At 41.7% G+C, this 25,091-nt stretch overlaps 1 protein-coding gene across 5 annotated transcripts in view; it reads right to left on the bottom strand.

Annotated features, from left to right (window-relative positions):
* Positions 1-25,091, bottom strand: part of LOC140740869 (phosphoserine aminotransferase-like) — a 41,895-nt gene that overhangs the window by 721 nt on the left and 16,083 nt on the right. For all 5 annotated transcript variants that reach the window (XM_073070453.1, XM_073070489.1, XM_073070461.1 and 2 more), the window contains 3 exons: positions 21,569-21,738; positions 4,910-5,038; positions 41-178 (listed from right to left, as the gene is read on the bottom strand). In XM_073070453.1, the coding sequence (XP_072926554.1) occupies positions 41-178; positions 4,910-5,038; positions 21,569-21,738 (437 nt within the window). The remainder of the gene's footprint in view (positions 1-40; positions 179-4,909; positions 5,039-21,568; positions 21,739-25,091) is intronic.

The following is a 25,091-nucleotide window of genomic DNA, read 5'->3' as shown; positions in this document are numbered from 1 at the left end:
CAAAGAGGGATTTAGAAGAGAGTTTGATTGAACTACTTACCTATGGCCTTTTAATGATATCATGTTATTTTTAGCAGCTTGGTCAAGAAACTCTTTTTCAAGGATACCATCTCCATTTGCATTCCCAATGCGTAATGGGATGTTCATTCTGCTTCTGCACATTGAATCGGTCAGACACCTAAAAGTAATGGAGTTACAAATGACTTTTCCCATTAATACTAGAGCTTCCAACATCCTCCCTCATTCATCAGAGGTAACCATAAAGGCACAAATGGATGATTGGCCTAGACTGACTAGAAAAAAAAACAGATATAACAGTGGACAGGTATTGCTTAGCAATTAGAATACAACACAGATAAACAAGAACATTTGCTTTAATAAACAAAAATCCAAAACTGAAAATCATTTATCTCTGGCTGCTCAAAGAAATTAAACATGCACTGAATCTCAATATTATCCAATTATTCAATATTTTTCCCATTAACTCCCCAGGTCATTTATCTTTGAAAAATGTTACGCAATTTTGCAGATATAAAGGGAATGCTGGAAACTAAAATCAGGTGAACTAAATACATAATCATTGGAAACAAAGTTAAAATCAGAGTTCTATTGTAGCTTCTAAACAAAACGAATAATTTTTAAGAAGTTGACAGTAATAGTAGAAGCCCTGAGGATTAGAAGCATTTAAGAACTGGAGGCCAAGGACCAACAAGACAGAGGTATGAAGTTCTAAAAATGCAGAAAAAGGAAATGGTAGAGGGATTATACAATTACAATAAACACTTTGATAATCGGCTACATAATGCTTCCAAAATCCTGATGGTTTCAAGATTCAGGTAAATTATCAAAATACATACATGTTAGCATATTCATTTTCTTGTTGGCATACACAGTAAATCCAAGAAACACAACTGAATCAGGGAAAGACCACACCCAACAGGATGGGCATACAAATTGCAAAAGACAAACTGTGCAAATACAAACGTAAAAAAAAAAACAAGCAAGCAACAACAATCGAGAACATGAGATAAAGAATGCTTGAAAGAGAATCCATATTTTGGGGGAACAGTTCAGTGATGGGGTGAGTGAAGTTATCCCCGCTGGTTCAAGAGCCTGATGGTTGAGGGGTAATAACTGTTCCTGAACCTGGTTGCATGGATCCTGAGACTCCTGTACCTTCTTCCTGATGGCAGCATTGAGAAGAGAGTATGGCCTGGGTGGTGGGGGACCTGATGATGGATGCTGTTTTCCTGCAACAATGCTCTGTATTGCTGTGCTCAATGGTGAGGAGGGCTTTAACCGTGATGGACTGAGCCATATCCATTAGATTTTGTAGGCTTTTCTGAACAAGGGCATTGGTGTTTCCAACCAGTCAAAGTACTCTCCAGCACACATCGATCAAAGTTTGACAAAGTTTCAGATGTCATGCTAAATCTTTGCAAACTTCAAAAGAAGTAGAGGTGATGCCATGCATTCTTCACAATTGCATTTACATGCTGAGCCCAGGACAGATCCTCCCAAATGATAGCACTGAGGAATTTAAAATTACTGACCCCCGCTCCACCTCTGATGCCCCAATGAGGACTGGCTCAAAGACCTCCGGTTTCCTCCTTCTGTAGGCAATGATCAGCTGTTGCTGACACCGAGTGAGAGGTTGTTGCTGTGGAGCCGCTCGGCCAGATTTTCAATCTTCCTCCTATATGCTGATTCATCACCACCTTTGATTCAGCCAACAACAGTGGTTTCATCTGCAAACTTGAAAACGGCATTGGAGCTGTGCTTAGCCTCACAGTCATAAGTGTAAAGTGAGCAGAGCAGGAGGTTAAGCACTCAGTCTTGTGGTGTACCTGTCCTGGCGGAGATTGTGGAGGAGATGTTGTTGCCAATCTGAACTCACTGGGGTTTGCAAGTTAGGAAAGAGAGGAGCCAATTGCACAAGGAGGCATGAGGCCAAGGTCTTGAAGCTGATTGATTAGTTTTGAGGGGAGAACAGTATTAAATACCAAGCTAATGTATGCACCTTTGCTGTCCATTTGTTCAGGGGTTGAATAGAGAGCCAGTGAGATGGCAACTGCTGTGGAACTGTTGTGGCAGTAGGCAAATTGGAGTAGATCCAAGTAGTTTCTCAGGTAGGAGTTGATATGTTCCAATCCCCTCAAGCATTTCATCACAGTAGATGTACGTGCTACTGAACAACAGTCATTGAAGCAGGTTACCACATTTTTCTTAGGCACAGATGTCACTGAAGCCTGCTTGAGCACGTGGGTACCTCAGACTGTTGAAGCGAGAGGTTAAAGATCTCAGTGAACACTCCAGACAGTTGATCAGCACAGGTCTTTAGGACTCGGCCAGGTACCCCTTCTGGGCTGGATTCTTTGTGTTCACCCTCCTGAAGGATGCTCAAATGTCGGCCTCAAAGGCTGAAATCACAGGGTCATCGGGGGGGGGGGCTGTGTGAGTTCATGATGCTCCCATGTTTTGACAGTCGATGTGAGCGCAGAAGTTATTGAGCTTGTCAGGACAGGAAGCCCTGCTGTCACAATGTGGCTTGGTTTCACTTTGTAAGCGATAATAGCATTCAAGCCCTGCCATAGACATTGAGCATCCATCAGTGATTCAAATTTGGTTCAGCATTGCCACTTTGCACATGAGAAGGTTTTTCCAAAGATTGCACCTGAACCACTGGTATCTTACTTTGTTGCCAGATGTGAAAGCCACTGATCTGGCCCTCAGCAGATTGCAGATCTCCAGGTTTACCCAGAGCTTCTGGTTGGGAAAGACTCAATGATTTTATGGGGACACACTCATCTACAACTGCTTTAATAAAGTCTGTGTCAACTTTGGTGTGTTAATTCCAATCCACAGACGAGTCCTTTAACATGGCCAATTCATCGACTCAAGGCAATCCCAAAGCAGCTCCACTCCCTCAGACGGCCACCCACCCCTTTGGTGTCCTTGCGTCTGGAGACTGCCTTTGGCCTCTGCCTGTATGCAGCCAAGTGATCAGATTTACCAAAATTCAGTCTAGCCATGAAACAGTAGGCGCTCCTCATCGTAGTATAGCAGCGGTCTACTGTGTTGGGACCCCTGGTGCTGCAGGTTAAATGCTGATAATTGGGCAGAGATTTCTTCAGACAAGCCTGACTGAAGTCCCCACCTATGAAATGAAATGCATAGGAGTGGGCAGTTTCTTGTTTGGTTATAGCAGCATTCAATTACCTCAAGCGCCTGATTAACATCAGCTTTTGGCAGTATGTAAACTGCAGTCAGGATCACAGAGAAGAACTCTTAGTAAGTAGAATGGTCAGCACTTAATTGTTAAACGTTCCAGGTTGGAATATTTCTAAACACACCTCTTCTGAATTATTCTCCCTGATGATTTAGTATCTGACTCACATGGTAACATCTGCCATTCCTCCTTTCCACTCACCAGCAACCTGGTTCAGATTCTCGCTTTAAACTTGGACTGCCTCAAATGAAAACTTGTCATAATACTGTGCAATGTCTTAAAAAGTCACTTAAAATGAGCAGTGCTACTCATAGAAATAACATCCAGTCTCGTGCGCTGCATTAAGTTTTACTGTGCTGTGCATCTGTCTTCATGGAAAATGACATGCAAGATTTGCTAGAGAACTAAGTATTAGTCAAAAAATAAAGCAATAGAATAATTGGCAAATTTATCATGCTGATAAATCCCAAGAATCTGACAATATACAACCCAGAGATTTGAGGGAGGTGGCTTTAGAGATGGTGGTTGGTTTGGTTTCTGGTTACCAATAATTGAGGATTAGAGGCCCTATACAAGAGAGAAAAACTTATTACCATAACACAACTAGTAAGAAAAATGCTGGAATTTACACAAAAAAAAAGGAGGCAATAACAGAACACCTTGCGAAAGAATATTAGGGCTAAGCAAATTCAACATGAAAGTTATGAAGGAAAACCTCATGCTTGATTAATTTGTAGGGGTTTGAGGTATGAGGAACTGGGGGTACTGGCGTGAACAGAGTACTCGTCATTGGACAGTAATCGAAGAGTGGGAATAAATGGACTATTTGCAGAGCAGCAGGTAGTTTCTGGAGGACTCAGTATTCTGGTACAAGAACCCCCTCCCCACCCTACAATCTACAGTACTTCAGCAATAGAGCTAGAAAGCGACAAATATCCAGGTTTTGATGATGATACAAAATGAAACTGCGAATAGAGGATATAAAAAGGCTTCCAGGGAATAGTGACAAGCTGAGCAAGTGTGTGAGAACATGCAGATAAATTCAAATGTGAGATAATTATTGATAAGTGTAACAATAAAGCACACTATTTGTTAAATGCAGGCATATTAGATAATGTTGATGTCCTTGGTGTAATTGCACACAAGGTCACTGGAAAGGCAACATGCCAGTGTAGAAATGACTAGGAGGGAAAAATGATATGAACCTTAGTGGATAGAGTTAGGAAACTTTATTAGGACCTTTGTGGGTTTACAACTGGAGTATAATGTGCGGTTTTGGCTTCTTTTCTTAACAAATGACCCATCTCCCATAAAAGGTTCCAGTAATGGCCAACTTTACAGATGAGGAGAGACTGGCACTGTATTATTTAGAATTTGGAAGACAGACAAATTAGGAAATATCTTCCATAGGCAACCTAATGTTACCTGCAGTACACCATTAACAAAAATAAACATTTTGCTGAAATACTCTGAAAAGCTGCATTCAATCATTTTGCATTATCCAAATTATTAGCTGCCAAGTTCTACAATCTGGTTTAAAGACTACCTCTGGATCTTCATATTCCACTCACTTACTCACCAGCTACTCGGAAAATCATGGTGACAGCTTAAAACTTAGTATACCTCAAAATCATACATGCAACATGCATAAATAGAAATCAATAAAATCCACCCACTTACACATAGAATCCACTGGATCCATCAATGATGTCATAAATCAGCTTTGATTTGGTGGCACTGTTCTTCTCCATTGCTTCAACGCCCCCAGAACTCTTACTCCACTGCAAGACCAATCCCATAATGTAAATACTGAAAAGAAAAAACATTTATTGTACCTTAAGTTTCATTTGCCTCATCTGTGAAAAGATAGAAATCATGGCTACGTGCATCATTCATGTCAACTTAAACAGAAGATAATTTTTTTTTTTGTCTTTTGACCAAGCGGATAAAACATGCACAACAGCTTAAGAAATCATTCTAGTCTGCCTCAGACTGCGTCCCAACAAACATAAATCCTATCATTGTTAATGTAGTAATTTTTGATTTTGAGACACATTCCCATCTACTACCACGTTCATTCATTATCTAATCAGGACACTTGGAAATCCACTCAATATTGGTAGCATTAAAGATAAGCAAAGAAGGACTGTGTTGCTTTAAAGTTAATGTAATATTAACAGGTGTATTGAATTCCTCAGCCTTGTGAGGAAGCATAGACAGGAAGTCACCTGTCAGAAATACCAATTTTTGTATCTATAATATCTTAGAAATTGATAACAATTTAGTTTGAACTTGATTTTCAAAGTATGTGTACCATGTACAACCTTCAGATTCAACTTCTTGCAGGTGCCAACAATGAAACTGTCGAATCCACAAAAAAAACACACACACACAAAGAATGACAATCATTCAAAATGCAAAAGGACAAATACTGCAAATATTTTTTTAAAGTCAATAAATATATGGAACATGAACTGGTGAGTTCCCAAAAGTGAGCGCACAGGCTGCAGAGTGGGTTCAGCACTGAGGTAAGCAAAGCCAGTTCAGTAGACCAATAGTTGCAGGACAACTGCTCCTGAACCTGGTGGTGTGGGACCTGAGACTCCAGCACCTCCCATCCAATAGTAATAGTCAGAAGGGGGTGGGGTAGAAAAATGGGCTCAGGTAGGAGATCTTGGTTGGTGTGGAGTAGTGGGGCTGAACACCCGCTCATTTCCCTATCTAGAGCTTCGACACTTTAATCTGGCCTAAAGTCTGTCCAAGCAAAGGCTGGCCTTCGTCCTAAAGATGTTATAACCACATTCCCAAGAGTCAGAGTCAGGTTTGCCGAATCCATCAGGAGAATGTAAAAAAAAAGCCTAGTTCATTTACTTCAGTGGTTCCTAAACTTTTGTGCTTGTCAGCTCTAAGACCACATACCAAACCTCTCCCTTTCCAGCCATTCCACAACTATAAAAGCTTCAACTTACAAATGCAGTGAAAGAAAATGGGAACTGTAAACTCAAAGCAGTGACAAGTATTTGCAAAGATTATTCAAAGCCACAAATAAAATTAAGTAATTAAATTAAAAACAATTTTAGAGTGTATATCAGTAGTCCAACTATTTAGAACTTCATTGCTTTTTCACCTTTTAATGAGATGAATAAGCTTGGTGCAGTGGTATCGGCTTCTCAACATTTGAATGTCACTCAGGAGTCTGATTCCTAAACTTGCAGTCCATTCCATTGCTTCGAAAGAAGTTGGACAACTGCACTGAAACTATGCTCCACTAAATATGATGTTCTAAAGGTAGTAAAGAAAATCCTGATCTTTTTTCCCTCATTGCAGGATAGCATTCAGAGATTTCTTTCTGCAACAAAAAGTCTTCAACTCAGTTATTTCATAGCAAGATGAGCTCTTCCTCCATCCTTCCTGATAATTCTATTCCTGAACACTTGTAATGAGGAATTAACAACCAATCTGGAATTTGGATCGAGAGAAGATCCTGAAATCTCTCTGACATGTCTTCATGCAACTCACCCAGGTGGGCACAGTTTATTTGATCATCTGCTATCCTTTCTTTCTCTTCCAACACAGAGGGGCTCAGAAATTGGAAAAGGGTGTGATGGCAGTTTTGCACTTAAATAGTGTTGTGATGTGTGATGAGGAAACCAGGCTGCGATGGAGTCCAGAGTTGACCCCCCTGTGAACTATGGAGAGAGAGAGAAGAAGAGGGAGGGGAAGAAGAGGGAGGAGGAGGAGGAGGAGGAGAAGGGGGAGGCATCCTGCTGCAGATGTGTGAGAGAGAGAGACAAAGATTTAAAGTTATGACTCCATGGCTGATTATTTACTTTTGCTCCAAGGAGACTTTTGCCTGCTTGTAAGATTCTTGCTGAGACAGCAAGGCGGGACCAGGTGATGGACAGGATGGATGGCTGGTACCCTGGCAGTGGAAATTAAAAAACAAGTCTGCTGAAACACAGGCAGACACACCACAGGACACTGAAAGAGCATTGTGCACCCACAGGAAGGTGGAGGTTTGGAGGATCGATTCGGGGGAATCGATCAGAGGATCACAGTATGTGAAGGCAGACCGGTGGGGGCTTGTGTGTGTGTCCACCCTCGCCTGGGTGACAAGCTCACCACTGAAGAACGGTCTGGCCTGGTACGGAGGGGTCACAGTCGGTGACCACAACAGGACAAGAAGACAATGGAAGGTTTGCCTGCAACTGCATCACCTCTCACTCTCTCCCTCCCCAACGGTACAACAGCAACTACCTCAACCCAAACTAAACTGAACTCTGCATCATCTTAAGACTATTCATATACCCCTAGACTTTGATAGAGCTAGGTTTTGATTCCTATTTCTACACTGTATATACTATTGTGTATATACATATATACACACCATTGTAATTTCTGTATATACCTGTTTTATATGTATGTTTGCATTTTATAGTACTGTATAACTTAGTTTACTAATAAACACTTTTAGTTACAGTAATACCAGACTCCAACTCCATTTCTGCTGGTTCGGTTACCCGGTCATGGGATATGTGACAAATTGGGGGCTCGTCCAGAATTTGAATATCAATTGGTTGGATGTTGAATTGATTGGGGTAAATTCCCTTATCTGATTTGGTTGTGTGGAAAACCAAGAAGGAAAACAGCAGAAGTGGAGTTTGAGGTTAATAAGTTTGTGGCGGATCCAACCCCTGGTGGGAATTGCTCGGAAGTTAAAGATTAAGGTGACCACTTGCACGAAGGCGGCTCAGGTACAGCTGTTAATAGCACATCATTACATAGCCGAGGGGAACTTCCAAGAGGAGGTGTTGGAGATGTTTGTTGAGGATAAAGCGCTTACTGAGGCTGAGGTTCAGCTTCAGGCACAGAAAATGAAGTATGAACATGAGTTCTGGATAAGGAAGCTGGAGGCAGAGAAGGAAAGAGAAGAGGCTGAATGGCAGAGAGAAGAAAGGGAGAAAGAGAGGCAGTTTGAGCTGAAAAAGTTAAAGTTAATGCAGGATGGGGAACATGTGGTAGACCCAGCCAGGGGGTTCAAGGTTAGTCAGGAGGTTAAGTTGGTACCCCCACTCGAGGAGATGGATGTCAATAGGTACTTCCTCCATTTTGAGAAAGTTGCTATGAATCAAGACTGGCTGAAGGAGAAGTGGGCTGTTCTGTTACAGTGTGTACTTAAGGGGAAGGCTCAGCAAGCCTATTTGGCGTTGTCTGCAGATGAGGCAAAGAATTATGATGAAGTAAAAGGGGCTATACTGAGGATTTACAAGTTGGTTCCAGAGCCATACCGGCAAAGGTTCCCGAATTTGAGAAAGCCGTGAGACTGCACGTATTTAGAGTTTGCCCGTGAAATGCACATGTACTTTGAGTGTTGGTGCGCCTCAAAAGGGGTCAGTGAGGATGTGGACAAATTAAAACAGTTGATGCTGATTGAGCAGTTTAAAAGCTGCGTCCCTGAGGGTATGCGGACGTACTTGGACGAGAAGGAGGCAGAAACTCTGTCTGCCACTGCCAAGTTACCAGATGAGTATGTCTTAACCCACATGGTAAAATTTCCCCCAAGTAAGAGCTACCAGAGGGGTAGTAAGGATGGTAGAGAGAGCCCACCGGCTAAGTCAGAGAATAAGCCGGGGACTAGTGGAAAGCGTGAGGAGGAGGAAAAGCAGACTGGAAGGAAGTTTCCTAGCTCTACCTGTTATAATTGTGGGAAAGCTGGCCACATAGCATCTAAGTGTCTAGCTCCAAAGAAAGAGACAGGAAAGGGAAAGGCGTCAACCCCAACTGCCTGCATTAAGCCGGCTGAGATGCCACTAGAGGAGGAGGAGCCAAGCTGAGTTCAGGAGGGATGGGAGAAATTTCTTCTGAACGAGTTGGTATCTGTGAAGGAGGAGTCAACCCCAGTGCCGGTGAGAATCTGGAGAGACACTGGGGCTTTTCAGTCCTTAATCCTAAACAGTGTGTTGGACTTCAGTGCTGAGACCAAGACTGGTGATGTGGTGACAGAAGGGGTTGGAAAAGGGACCGAGGCAGTACCGTTGCATAAAATCTTTTTCAAGTGTGAGTTGGTATCCAGACCAGTAACGATCGGGGAGCGGTCTGTACTCCCAATACGTGATGTGGATGTCTTACTCAGGAATGACCTGGCCGGGGGGGGGGGTGCGATCCCAACAGTTCAGCTCACGAGTAAGCCTGTAAGTGCTGAGGACCCGCCCACAGATTCTGAAGTTTATCCCGCTTGCACAGTAACCCGAAGCATGGCGAAAAAGGCTGCTGAAACAAACACTCATGTAGTTGAAACGGACCTTGATTTAGCTGAAACGTTTTTACCGTCCCTGTATCAGAGGGGGTTAGAGGACAGTGAAGCTAAGAGGGATGAGACGGATTTACCATTATCAAGGAACGACTTTGTAAAGGCACAGAGCAAAGATGAGAAACAGATGTGGCAGCTGGAAGGTCCAGTGTTGGACACTGATGATTTATATAGCTTGAAAGAGCTGTTTACAGTTGAAGAATTTAAGAAGTGTGTTTCCCGATGATATAAGGGCATTCCGAGATGAAAAGGATGCCGCTACCTTGAGGGAGTCTGCTGGGTTAGCTGATGAGGTTGTTTTAATCCACAAGATTGAGTTTACTTCCGATGGGAGTTCCCCAGCGAGTAGCTGGAAGGATCAAGGGAACTTAGAATTTGAAACTGGGATTGGTATTGAAAGCCTAGAAGAAGCAGATGTCCCATTTGCCTGTGTTCAGGTTGTTGAAGTACCTGTGGACTCACAGGGTACTGAACCTTGTGTTGAGACTCAGGAAAGGTCTGAGGTGTCTGACTTGGTTAAAAAGGAATGAAGTCCTTTTGTGTCAGATGAACTTGGTTCAGTGAGTAAGGGGTTAACCCTGGCACCAATGGAAATTGAGGATTCTCAGTCACTTGTGTTAGAAGGTGTTCTAAAAGTTAGTGATGATAAGCTGGTGATGTAAATATTAGTGAAGATATTGAGAAAAGTGTTACTGAACTTTTGAATAAGGAAAATTTAAAGTCTGGATTTGTTTTAGAAGCATTAACCATGATGAAGGGACAGTGGTTAGGTAACAAGGTGCCTGCTAATCTGTTACAGTTTGTTTTGAAATTTAAAGATAAACAACTTGGTGATGTTGTTCAAGTATGTGATTTGGAGAGGCAAAACTTGGTGTTGTTTTGACCAAGAGGGATCATCTGCTGGTGTTATACTGGAATCTAATAGACTTAAAGATCCTGAAGATAAAATTAATGAGTTGTTTGGGAGTTCAGAAAATGGGCTTAGTCTGTAAAACATTGGTGATAAGCTAGCACCTGTGCAGGGGGTCTATGAAGGCCTTTCCTTCAATAGCCGAGCTGGTAAGCAAGCTGATCATGTGATGGTTAAGTGCTCTGCTTCGAAGTGGAAAAGGGGCAATTTTGACCAAACGCCATTTTGAATAACAGGATCTGGTTTTGCAGGAATTTGACTTACTTTTTGTGACACAATATCTGAAAGATAAAGACAAAATCATGGTAGACTGACTGAATGTTAAGTTTAAGTGAAATAGAGATTAGTATTTGTATACGCTTCTGTAATGTGTTACATGATAATCACACATGTATTGGCTCAAACTCTGTAATATACACCTATGCTAAAAACATGTAAAGGGGACTGATAATGTAATTGCTGATTGTTTATCTAGGTGTTAGATTTGAAATTATATCCATGTTACTCTGTTGATTAATGACTACTTATGTATTATATTAGACTGTAACTTGCCTTACTATTGAATTTTTTCCCCCCGTAAAAATTCTTTTAAGGGTTGGGGTGTGATGTGTGATGAGCAAACCAGGCTGAGATGGGGTCCAGAGTTGACCCCCCTGTGAACTATGCTGCTAATGAAGGGGAGAGAGGGGAGAGAGGGGAGAGAGGGGAGAGAGGGGAGAGAGGGGAGAGAGGGGAGAGAGGGGAGAGAGGGGAGAGAGGGGAGAGAGGGGAGAGAGGGGAGAGAGGGGAGAGAGGGGAGAGAGGGGAGAGAGGGGAGAGAGGGGGAGAGAGGGGAGAGAGGGGAGAGAGGGGAGAGACACAAAGATTTAAAGTTATGACTCCATGGCTGATTATTTACTTTTGCTCCAAGGACACTTTTGCCTGCTTGTAAGATTCTTGCTGAGACAGCAAGGCGGGACCAGGTGATGGACAGGATGGATGGCTGGCTGGTACCCTGACAGTGGAAATTAAAAAACAAGTCTGCTGAAACACAGGCAGACACACCACGGGACACTGAAAGAGCGTTGTGCACCCACGTGAAGGTGAAGGTTTGGAGGCTCAGTGTGTGTAAGCAGACCGGTGGGGGCTTGTGCGTGTGTCCACCCTCACCTGGGTGACAAGCTCACCACTGAAGAACGGTCTGGCCTGGTACGGAGGGGTCACAGTCGGTGACCACAACAGGACAAGATGACAACGGAAGGTTTGCCTGCAACTGCATCACCTCTCACTCTCTCTCTCCCCAACGGTACACCAGCAACTACCTCAACCTAAACTAAACTGAACTGAACTCTGCATCACCTTAAGACTATTCATATACCCCTAGACTTCGATAGAGCTTGGTTTTGATTCCTATTTCTACACTGTATATATCATTGTAATTTCTGTGTATACCATTGCTAACCTGTTTTATATGCATATTTGCATTTTATAGTACTGTATCACTTAGTTCACTAATAAACACTTTTAGTTACAGTAATACCAGACTCCAACTCCATTTCTGCTGGTTTAGTTACCTGGTCACGGGGTATGTAACAGTGTCAACTTGGACAGAGATACAGAGACAACTGGTTTGACTTGGATAAGACTCATATAGTATCCCTGTAGCTGAAAATTGATTTCATTAAACTTTAAACAATTCTGACAAGTATGCAATGTCATGACTAATATTCTTGAGTCAATTACTGAACAAAGCATTTGAGTCTTCAGAGACCTTATCAGTTTCAAAAGAGTGCACAAAAGCAGCTCAGGCAGTTTCCTCTTGAGAGCCATGTGATTTCTGTGCACAACAGCAAACATTCAAACTGTTCATCATTCTCAATACAAAACTCTCAAAACAGTCAAGAATTCAGAGCATGCGACTTGATTTTATTTACCGCTTTGATAACATGTTTAAACGATAAAATTTAATGATTTTTGCAGCTGACCTCATTTTTGTAACAGATGTCTGAATTACACAATAAATAGTAAATATGTTACAGAACAACTTTTTCAAGGAAGTAACCTTGGGATGGCATCCTGCTATTGATCCACATTCACTGGCATTTCATCTATTCGTCTTTGACCAGAGTATTCGCTGAGGAATCCCTTTCATTATTGGGTTTGGTGACTCATGTAAACCTTACACAGAACTTCCCCTGCTAGCAGCAGAACCAGCTCTTCAATTGTGTGGGGCTTTTGTGATTTAGCAATGAAATGATATTTGAAGCACCCCAACCATCACTGTTGTGAAGTGCTGGCAAGTGAGTTTTGACATGTTTTCCTTTTCTGAAAGTTTTCAAAGTGATTGAAAATCAGCCAGGTTCTTGTTTGCTTTATCGGAGTGTATTCTCTTCGAACGTCCAAGGAGCCTGGACAGATTCATTGTCCCATTTAAAACAAAACATTGGCTGCTGTCAGTTACACTGTGCTGGTACACATATTTCAGATACTCCACAATATACTGTCTACATTTTTTCCATTCAGTCTACTTCTGCCATTTTTGTCCACAGTCAGTCACTTTTATTTACATCCAACCTCAAGCGCTGCGATCAATAAAGGGGAAGTTGTGACAACACAATAGCACAGACCAAAACCTGACTCTCTGCCTCAAGATACATAAAGTGAGGAATTGCTATTTTAATTGGGCAATGGGATAGAGAAATGCAGTCAAAACCATTCAAAAGGCCAGATTCTGACCTTTACCCCGTTGAACACCATACACTAATTCACAGGAATTGCATCACTACATAGTACAGGAATCATACTAACACTTTAGTACAGTAGCGAACACCTATAAAGCACAGGCCAGGCGCAGAAATAACAGTTGCTTCAGGTCAGATTTCTTATGTCAAATACAGAAACATCATGTTACTTTTCAACAAATATAACATACTTCAAGTATTGTCTAAGAGAACTGTGGGTTAGCAAGAGGTGATAATCAATAAGGCACTGAGGATCAAATGCTTATAATAAGTAATTCATTTCTTAAATTAAGCTTACAATCCCTCAGCTTCCCCTATTGTTACCGAGTGTCTCTCCCCACTCCCCACCAGACCTCCCTCCTTCATCTTTATTGCCCCCTTAGAAACTCCCAGCATCCCCAAGGGCAATATCACTCACATTGGGACCATTGGCTTAGACTGTTCAAAAGTACATTTCTTAAAGGGAAAATTATAGTTTGCATTAGGCCATCTGGCCCAGCGAGTCTGCAGAGCCAATCATTGCTGATCCTTTTTCTCCCCCTCCTCAACCCCAGTTCCCGGCCTTCTCCCCATAATCTTTGATGCCATGTCCAATCAAGAACTTATCAATCCCTGTATTCAATACACCCAACAACCTCACCTCCACAGCTGCATGTGGCAACAAATATCACAAATTCACCACCCTTTGGCTAAAGAAATGTCTCTGAATCTGTTTTGAAAGGGCGCCCCTCTAGACTCACCCACCATTGGAAACATCCTTTCCATATCTACTCCATCTAGGCCTTTCAACATTCAAAAGGTTTCAAGGAGATTCACCCGCTCATCCTTCTGAGATCCAGTGAGCACAGACCCAGAGCCATCAAATGATCCTCATATGATAACCCTCTCATTCCTGGAATCATCATTGTCAAGTCACTTTTATTGTCATTTTGACCATAACTGCTGGTACAGTACATAGTAAAAATGAGACATTTTTCAGGACCATGGTGTTACAGTATAAAAACACAGTATAAAAACTAGACTGAATTACGTAAAAAAAGCAACACAGAGAAAGCTACACTAGACTACAGACCTACACAGGACTGCACAAAAACAGTGCAGGCATTACAATAAATAACAAACAGGACAATAGGGCAAGGTGTCAGTCCAGGCTTCGGGTATCGAGGAGTCTGATTGCTTGGGGGAAGAAACTGTTACATAGTCTGGTCGTGAGAGCCCGAATGCTTCGGAGCCTTTTCCCAGACGGCAGGAGGGAGAAGAGATTGTATGAGGGGTGCATGGGGTCCTTCATAATGCTGTTTCCTTTGCGGATGCAGCGTGTGGTGTAAATGTCTGTGATGGCAGGAAGAGAGACCCCGATGATCTTCTCAGCTGACCTCATTATCCGCTGCAGGGTCTTGCGATCCGAGATGGTGCTATTTCCAAACCAGGCAGTGATGCAGCTGCTCAGGATGCTCTCAATACAACCCCTGTAGAATGTGATGAGGATGGGGGGGTGGGAGATGGACTTTCCTCAGCCTTCGCAGAAAGTAGAGACACTGCTGGGCTTTTTTTGCTATGGAGCTGGTGTTGAGGGACCAGGTGAGATTCTCCGTCAGGTGAACACCAAGAAACTTGGTGTTCTTTACAATCTCTACCGAGAAGCCGTCAATGTTCAGCGGGGAGTTGTCGCTCCGCACCCTCCTGAAGTCAACAACCATCTCTTTTGTTAACCTCCTATGGAACCTCTCCGATGCCAGCACATCTTTTCTAAGATGAGGGGCCCAAAACTGTTCACAATACTCAAGGAGAGGCCTCGTCGGTGCCTCATAAAGCCTCAGCATCACATCCTTGCTCTTGTATTCTAGACCTCGTGAAATGAAAGCTAACATGGCCTTCCTCACCACCAACTCAACTTGCAAGTTAACCTTTAGGGTGTTCTGCACAAAGACTCCAAAGATTGCAGTGCTCGTAGTCCAGAAGAAATATATCTAGTAGATTTATGATGTGCAGCGATGTTGCTCATAAGTGCCATCTGTTGACTTAATACTTTATACCACAGACAAATACAGGTAATCCCCAAGTTACGAACTTCTGACTTACAGACAACTCGTACTTACGAACCAAGGAAGGAGAACACCGTCCGCCATTTTAAGTCATATCACGACACCACCCATCATTTTAAGTCGGATTGTGATGCCGTCCGCCATTTTAAGTCGTTGCTGTTGACACTGTGTTGAGTGTTTAACTTTGTATCTGGCTTCAATTTTTCTTAGTAAGATTCACCCTGACCCCGCTCCCCTCCCCCAACGTTCTGGTCAGCTGGTGGCGCAGTGAGATCAGTTCCGGGTTCGAGAACAGAGGTTCCCAAGTTCGATCCAGTGACAGACCTCTCCCATGCCGGGTTGATGTTGATCCAGTGACTCCCATACCATATGTGCTGGGTTGATGGCGAGCTCACAACTTGACCTCGTAAACAAAAAACACTGCCACCTCCAGTTTAAATTCCCACGCGGAATATTGTGGAGGATCAAATACCCAAACCCAGCACAGCCCCCATGTGTCCCATTTAGCCTGTCTCAGTGCGGTGGTCCTTAGGACCCAGCAGACCTCAGGAGCCAGCGGAGGTCGGGACCCGCCGCCCACAGTGTTTCTGTTCCATTGACAGGAAGCGATCACGATTGAAAATAAAGTGAAAATAAAGCATTTGGCAAGAGGTGAAACACCATCAGTCATGGGAAAAGCATTAGGTCAACGATCGGAACAATTTTAAAAGGATAACGGATAAAGTGAGAATAATGGAGATATGAAAGGCCCTGCTCTAATGAAAGCTACAATTATTTCTAAGCAATGCAGTGGTTTAATTATTGGGTTTTGGAGCTTTGGATTTTTGATCCTCCACATCAACCCGGCGATCTGTCACTAGATCGAACTCGGGAACTTCCCAAGCCCGGCGCTGAAACATATGTTCTTAAGTGTTTTATATGCATAGAAAGGTAAAATATATACTATATACGAATGCAAACGTTTGACTAACTGACGCTAAATAATACCGGATGTACTTGTTCCAACTTACGTACAAATTCGACTTAAAGGTGGACTCAGGAACAGAACCCGTACGTAACCCAGGGACTGCCTGTAAACAGGGCAACTTGCCCAACTGTTGGGCATTTTAGAGGCATGTCATTTATGAAGCAGTTCAAGTACCTATCATTTTAAGTATCATCCAAATGGAATTTGCAAATTAACTGTACAAGGATTCTTTTCTTTTTGTAATTACGTTTGTGTAGCATGTCCTTTCTAATAGAAGAGGGAAACTGGGCTAGCAACTATATACTCATCAGACTGAAGGTGAAAAAAAATGACCAGGAATTAGAAAAGATGAAGTAAAATGAAGCAAAATAAAGATGAGGGAGCAAATTGGATTAGACATTGGCTTTGTGGGGGTAGTAGATGGTTGCCTCTCAGACTGGAGGCCTGTGATTAGTGGAGAGATTGGTGCAGTGTCCATTGCTGCTCGTCAATTATCAACGATCAGCATGATAATGTGGTTAACTGGATCAGCAAACTTGTGGGTGACACCAAGATTGGGTGGGTAGTGGACAGCAAGGAAGACCATCATGGGTTGCGGCAGGTTCTGGATCAGCTGGGGGGGAAAAAAGGGCTGAAAAATGGTAGATAGAATTTAATGCAGACAAATGTGAGGTGTTGCATTTCAGTAATTATACAACCAGGGCAGATCTTACACAGTGAACGGTAGAGCTCCGAGAAGTGTGGTAGAACAAAGAGATCTAGGAAGACAGGTCCATAATTTGTGGGAAGTGTCACAGGTAAATAGGGTCGTAGAAAGATTTTGGCACATTGGCCTTAATAAATCAAAGTACAGGTAGAGGAGAGGGGATGCTATGCTGAAGGTGTACAAGGCATCAGGGTGGCCCAATTTGGAGTATTGTTTTGATTATCTACCTATGGGAAAGATATAAATAAGGTTGAAAGATCACAGAGAAATTTACAAGGATGTTGCCGGGTCCAGGGGACCCAAGTTAAATGGAAAGACTGAATCGCTTAGGACCTTATTCCTTGGAACATAGGAGATTGAGACGATATTTGACTGAGGTATACAAAATGAGGGGCATAGATAGGACAAGTGCAAGCAGGCTTTTTCCACTGAAGTTGGGGGGTACTAGAACTAGAGGTCATGGGTTAAGGGTGAAAGGTGAAAAGTTTAAGGGAAGCATGGATGGAAACTTTTCCCACTCAGAGGGCTGCGAGTGTAGAATGAGCTGCTAGTCCAAGTGGTGCATGCGAGCTCCATTTCAACTTCTTTTTTTTTTAAATTAGTTTTTCAAAATATTTTACAAAATTAAAAACCCCAAATCCCAATGGGGAGCATTAATACAGTGCAAGATTAAGCATACAATAACAATATGCTACAGAGGAAGAGAGTTTAACAAAAAAGCACCTAAATTAAAGACAAGTGAGCTTAGTGTCCTCCCCAAGCCCCACAACACAAGAAAAAAAACAACAACAACTCCAGACCAACCACCACACAGTATAAAGAGTATAAGTCCGGACAGTCAAACTCCCAGACTGTGAATACACTTAGTAACAGAGGATAATAATGCCTACTACCAGAAAAAAAAGGGAGCTGAAAAGAAAAGAAAAAAAACCCTAGTCAAGAGGAAGGTTATGAAAGTACTCGATAAAAGGTCCCCAGACCTTATGGAACTTTAGATCCGAATTAAGAACTGAATAATGAATTTTTTCGAGGTCCAAGCAGGCCATAATGTCATTAAGCCCTTGCGCATGAGTGGGCGGGGCAACATCTCTCCATCTAAGGAGGATCAAGCGTCTCGCCAGGAGAGAGGCAAAGGATAGTATTCGGCATTTGGTCGGACCCAGACATAAATCTGTCTCGCCCCAAAAACCGAACAGAGCAATTAAGGGGTTAGGTTCTAGGTGCTGATTCAGAATACCCGATAATGTAGTGAAGACATCTTTCCAGAATTTCTCCAAGCTAGGACAGAACCAGTACATGTGGATGAGAGAGGCCACGCCCCTCTTGCATTTATCACAGAGCGGACTAATGCCAGGGTAGAATCGAGATAGTTTAGATTTAGACATATGGGCTCTACGAACAATCTTAAACTGTAAGAGGCAATGGCGAGCACAAAGGGAGGTTGAGTTAACCGATTTGAGAACTGAGTCCCAGCTCTCCTCGGATAAGGAGATATTTAAATCCTGCTCCCAGGCCATTTTAATTTTATCCACAGGGGCCTGTCGTAAGGCTGCTAGTTTATCTCGGATAATTGAAATTAAACCTTTACCTAGTGGATTAATGGAAAGAAATAGGTCCATAGCATTTTTCGCAGGCATTTCAGGAAAGTTAGGAATTAAAGGAGCAGTAAAGTGTCGGATTTGGAGATATCTGAAAAAGTGAGCGTTAGGCAGGTTGAACTTAACGGAGAGCTGCTGAAAAGAAGCGAAGCGATTATCAATGAAGAGATCTTCAAAATGTCTAATGCCCTTCCTGTACCAAACATGGAATGCTGAATCGTACGTAGTAGGTAAAAAAAAGGTGATTATGTGCGACAGGGCTAGAAACGGAAAACCCCTGGAAACCATAGCATTTCCTGAACTGAGCCCATATACGCAAAGTGTGTCTAACCAGAGGATTAGCTATTGATCTGGGCAGACTGCCAGGGAGTGCAGAGCCAAGAAGTGCAGATATAGATAATTCTTTAGTGGAGCTCAACTCCATTGCCACCCAGTTAGGGCACTCGGGTTGACCGTGGAAGAAAGACCAGAAGGCAGCACAATGTATATTAGCTGCCCAGTAATATAAGCGAAAGTTAGGTAAAGCCATGCCACCCTCTTTTTTAGATTTTTGGAGGTGGATTTTATTAATTCTAGAGTGCTTATTCTGCCACAGATATGACAAAATAATAGAGTCTAAGGAATCAAAAAAAGATTTAGGAATAAAAATTGGGATAGATTGAAATAAGTATAAAAATTTGGGGAGAACATACATTTTAACAACATTAATACGACCTACCAAGGACATAGATAGAGGTGACCATTGTACCAGACTCTGTTTTATAGCATATGAAAGATTGACAAAGTTTTCACGAAAGAGATCTTTAAACTTCCTTGTGACTGTAATTCCAAGATAAGTAAATTGATTATGGACTACCTTAAAAGGGAGATCACCAAATATTAGTTCTTGTGCTTCTTTATTAATTGGGAAAAGTTCACTCTTATGTAAGTTGAGTTTATAGCCAGAGATCTGGCTAAACTGGTCAAGAAGTGAAAACATTAGAGGTAAGGATATAGACAGATTTGAGAGAAAGAGTAATAAGTCATCAGCATAGAGAGAAACTTTATGCTCAACATCCCCTCTCCAAATCCCGGTCAATTTCGAAATGCTATCGCCAGAGGTTCTATAGCCAAATCAAAGAGAAAGGGACTTAAGGGGCATCCCTGACGGGTGTCACGTTTGAGATTAAATACTTGGGATTTCTGAAAATTAGTTAGAACAGAAGCAGTAGGACACAGGAACAGCAATTGGATCCAAGAGATGAAACTTTGGCCGAGGTCAAATTTTTCTAAGACTGCAAAAAGGTAGTTCCACTCTATACGGTCAAATGCTTTCTCCGCATCAAGGGAGATAACACATTCAGGAGTCCCAGTTGGAACAGAGTATAAAATATTAAATGGACGCCAAATGTTAAAAAAAGGAAGACGGTTTTTAATAAAGCCTGTTTGGTCATCAGAGATAATGGAGGGAATAACGGTTTCTAATCTATGAGCCAACACTTTAGCTAAGATCTTTACATCAACATTGAGCAGAGAGATCGGCCTGTACGAGGAACACTCTGTTGGGTCTTTGCCCTTTTTTAAAAAGAAGAATAATAGATGCCTCATTGAAAGAGGGTGGCAATTTGCCGTAATTAAACGAGTCAGATAATACTGAAAGTAACTGAGGAGAAAGAAGTGAGGAGAATGATTTATAAAATTCCACAGGGAACCCATCAGGTCCAGGAGATTTCCCTGAGGACAGTGCAGAAATTGCAGAAGATATTTCTTCTGGTGATATAGGTGCATTGAGTTTGGCTTTGAAATCAGATGAAAGTGAGGGGATATTCAGATTCTGTAAAAATTGATCCACAGAGATATTGTCATTCAGGGATTCAGAGGAATAAAGCCAAGAATAAAAATTTTTAAATGCGTCATTAATTTCTAAATGATCCGATGTAAAGTCTCCATTCTCCTTCCGGATCTTTGTAATATGTTGTTTGGCTTTGGAACGCCTCAGCTGATTGGCTAGGAATTTACCAGACTTATCCCCATGAATGTAAAAGCGGCTCTTGCTTTCGAGAAGTTGGCGTTCGACAGGTTGAGTGGACAGAAGGTTAAATTTAGTTTGGAGTTCAACGCGCTTCTTGTATAATTCAGGGTTCTTAGTTTGGGCATATATTTGATCCAAATCTTTAATCTGGTTAATGAGGTCTGCTCGATCTGCACGGGATCTTCTATTGAGATTTGCTGTGTAAGAGATTATTTGACCCCTCAGATATGCTTTCATGGCATCCCAGACAATCTGGGATGGCACTTCAGGTGATGTATTAGTGTTAAAATAAAAGGTTATCTGGTCCTTAATAAATTTTACGAAATCATCATCCGATAGTAAAGTTGAATCGAACCGCCAGTGCATTTCAACTTTTAAAAGAAGTTGAGACAGGTACATGGATGGTAGGAGTACGAAGGGATATGATCCTGGTGTAGGTCGACGGGAGTAGGCAGTTGAAATGGCTCTGCACAGAGTGGATGAGCCAAAGGACCTGTTCTGTGCTGTACTTTTCTGTGACTTTATGAATCCAAAATAGCAAGTCAGAAACAGGAGAAACAAAAAGGAGGAAGATTGGACTGACAGCACGTAAAGGCTTTCATGAAAATGCCAAAAAAAACTAAGTTCTTGGTGAGATTTTACTGTATGCACACAATGAAATTAATACCAGTACCAGGAAGCCATTAGCAACAATGCATCATTAATTGTTCATGGGGTACCTAACTTACCACAGGGTTAAATCTTGTTATTTTGAGTTTTAGTTTTGCATGAATTACAGGGTCACAGCAATTCAAGTTATTAATGTATTATACAAAGAGTAAGACTGAGGTGTTATTTTAGTGAAGCCAAAGATGAGGTGGTAAAACTTTTGGGTACTGCAGTTAAGAATGTCAACTCCTTGCCCAGAGTCATTAACACTATTTAAATAACCAAGAGCTACAATTTCCTCAACATTAATTTGACATCAAACACTACTCATTACAAATAAAACACACAGAAGCTGCTATCCTATCTAAAGAGACTAGCATGCATTGGTACAAAGAACAATTAATCCAAAAATCAAGCCATTTACCTGTAGCTAGCTGGCGTATTGTACAGGGAATTGCAGCTTGCTTGCATTTTATAGTCAAAAATTACTGGACATTCTTTCAGTGCATATCCCAGAAGATCCTCTCTGATTATTGTCACAGTCACCCCAGCACAGCCAATATTCTTCTGTGCACCAGCAAAAATTAAACCGAACTGCAGAAGAGAATAAAATTTACTGTTTCATTGCCTTTTAGCCTTGCACCTAATTACTAATAACAGACAACAGTAAAACTCCATTAATACAGCACATTTAATACTTCTGTGGTTCCAGACCATCAGATGGAATGTTCTGGCATTTCCATAGACTTACAGATATTCTAGTTTATTAATACACCAAACCACTTTGTTTTTTCAGTAAAGGAGGATTGTAGCAAATACCACCAGGGAAGGTAGATGCTGAGCCACTGGATTTCTGAAATCAGAGGGCGGATTTTCAGAGTTTTACTAAGTGGATTAATACAAGGCTTAGTTTTAAATTCATTGCAATTTTCCACAAACCAATTTAGAAAAATGCAAGCAGCTGTCAGCTGCCCAGAAACTGATTGGTTTTCTGCTATACCAAAGTCTAGAAAGTCCAAATATTCAGAAATATCCAGCAAGTTATTAGTGTAAGGAAACAAATTTCATACTAAATGAGTGTGCATATATTTAAAACTTGTACCTTTTGAAGTATCGGTATTGAGAACTGCATTGGTTTTTAAAATCATTCCATACAGCTAGTCCTGTTGCTAGGCTCTACAAGTACTGTCAACAATGAATATGCTCAACAGTATTGATCCTCACTGGACAAAACTCTGCCCAGGTACTTAGAACCTTTTCCAAATGCCAGGCCACCTAGCCCCAGACCTGGAGCAAAGAGTGTCTGGATCAACAGCAGTCTTTGTTGCAGAGTTAAATGCAGCATCTGGGGAAAGAGGTCAGGAACACTTCTACAAGATCCTGTTGAATTGAATTTTTGTTTCCCCCCCCCACCATACAATTATAGGAAGCTCTTGAACTAAACACAAGTCTTTTTCTACTTATTGCCACATTCTATTGGGTTGTTTAAAAAAAGTTGAGGAATACCAAAAGTTGAGGTCTATTTACTGTACCTTTTTAGCTTTAACTAGAAACCAAGGTGGAGTAAACAGAGTTGGCAACAAAAGAATAGTAAACAAGTATACAGCATACATGCACTTTAAACATTATATAGATTTAAATATTATAATATTTTATAAATATATATAATTTATATAATTTCATATTCTACGAAAATCATAGTCAAGATAGATACCTCATGGTTCCGTTATCAAAACAAAAGGGCATAGATCCTAGGGCAAGTGGTTACATTTGTTGTTGGTGTCAGTGACGCAAGGAGGGGGACAACCACATCCAGTCATTCTGTGGAAGGGCTGCTGGCTCATGTCTCTAACAATTCAACCGCTTTCAGTGAGCCTCACTGCTGGAATTAGCATTGGAGAGCCAACCCTAGTTCACTCCTATCTGCCCATCTCAAGGTAACCAGTTAACCAAGTTCTTGGTTCCACCTCCTCACCCACTCCCAGCACCTCAATGTAGGGAGACGTCTTGCTCTCAATGTAGTTCGCACATGGCCTTATGGTAACACTATACAACTGGAACCCAACACAGTCAGGCCCTGTCAGCCTTGGGTCGGCCAGAAAGAACTATCATCTACAAATCATAAATTTGAATGAATTGAGGGCAGTGGAAGCAGGCACCCCAATCGTCTTTGTTCTTGCTGGGTGCTTGGGGATGGAGGTTGCCATTTTATGAAGACATTCTGTTCTCCATTTTGTGAATCAGTCGCTTGACTTGATCAGTGGTTTAAAGGAGACACAATGATGCTTCTGGTAATCTGCTGAACTAGGGATCATTTCCAAAGAAGGCATTATCTGTGAGATATTCTTTGGCTGGATTATAACATACAGGTTTGTGAACGTTGACCTGTGTGATTCAAGTTGATTGACAACAAAGAGCCATAAATTACCAACTGTCATTTGCTGGGAAGGAGGAAATAAAGGGATGCTGGCCTGGAACATGGAACAGAGCCAATAAAGTTCGATGATAGAGGAATGCAATATTTGAATTGGTAAGAAATGAATATAAAAGCAGACACTTTTATAGTTGTAGGATAACAACTATCACAGATGTGAGGTGCCCCACAGATGTGGAGATTCGAAACTGGACTTTGAGGAACATGTGGCCAGCAGTAGAAATTCCTTTTTAAACTGGTAAAATCTTTTCTGGTCTGACTGTTCATGCAAGGTCAGGAAAACTTAACTGAAGTGCACACATGTATTGGTTGTACAATGTCACATGTTCTTCCGTTAAGACAATAAAGGTAAATACAGATCGCTGATCATTATTTCAAGGGGTGATTCTAGTAACACTTGGATTGGGTATCCAGCTCAAATGTCAGTACAAAGCAAATATTAGAAGTAGAACTCCTGAATTAGACAACTATTATAATACAGCCAAATAAAAGTGGGGACTGAAATCCTTCCATAGAAGAATACAAGTAAAAACACTATCGATACTATTGTATTGAAAGTGGTAGATTTCCAGAAAGAGAAGCCCAGAAACTGAAGTAGTTTTGTAAACTTGATAGAATACTAGAATGAATGGGAAAGAACGTTTAAATTTTGTCCTATCCAGATGGCATGAGCTTTCAGAGTCATCTGGGAGTCCTAGTGCACAAACCACAAATAGCTGATGTGTAGGTACAGCAGGCATTTAAGCTTAACAGAATGCTATAGTTTATTGCTAAGGAATGGAATACAAACACAAGGAGAGATGCTTCAGGATGACAGGATGGTAAAGAAGGCATATGGAAAGCTCTCCTTTATTAGTTGAGAACTAAGTTCAAGAGTCGGGAAATTACATTGCAGCTTTATTAAACTCAAGTTAGACCACATATAGAGTATTACATTCAATTCTGGTCACCCCATTTACATGAAGAAAGTCAAGGTTTCAGAGAGGGTGCAGAAGAGTTTTACTAGGATGCTGACTGAATTAGAGGGCAAGTGCTGCAAGGAGAATTTGGACAAACTTGAATTATTTTCTCTGAAGTGGTGGAGGCTGAGGGGAGTTCTGAAAATGGTTTATTAGACTGAGGTATATTGATAAGGAGACAGGATGACCAGCTTCCCCAGGGTTAAAAAGATCTAATACTTGAGGGCATGCATACAAGGTGAGAGAGGGCAAATTCCTAGATGTGTGGGGCAAGTTTTTATTTTAGATACACAAAGTGTGGGTGCCTGGAATATGCTGTTGCTGGAAGCAAAATCCGAGGTATTCAAAAGGCTCATGAATGAACAGGAAATGGAAGGATGTGGACTGTGTCAGCAAAAAGAATTAGTTTGTTTGGGAAGTTATTAAATTCATCACAGCACTTAGTGCCTATTGGTCTGTACCTGACTTGTTCTCCATATTCTACAGTGGCATGCAAAAGTTTGGGCACCCCGGTCAAAATTTCTGTTACTGTGAATAGCTAAGCGAGTAAAAGA

The sequence above is a fragment of the Hemitrygon akajei genome, chromosome 2 (assembly GCF_048418815.1).
Source record: "Hemitrygon akajei chromosome 2, sHemAka1.3, whole genome shotgun sequence".
NCBI lineage: Eukaryota > Metazoa > Chordata > Chondrichthyes > Myliobatiformes > Dasyatidae > Hemitrygon > Hemitrygon akajei.
This window is presented reverse-complemented; position numbering and strand designations above follow the sequence as displayed.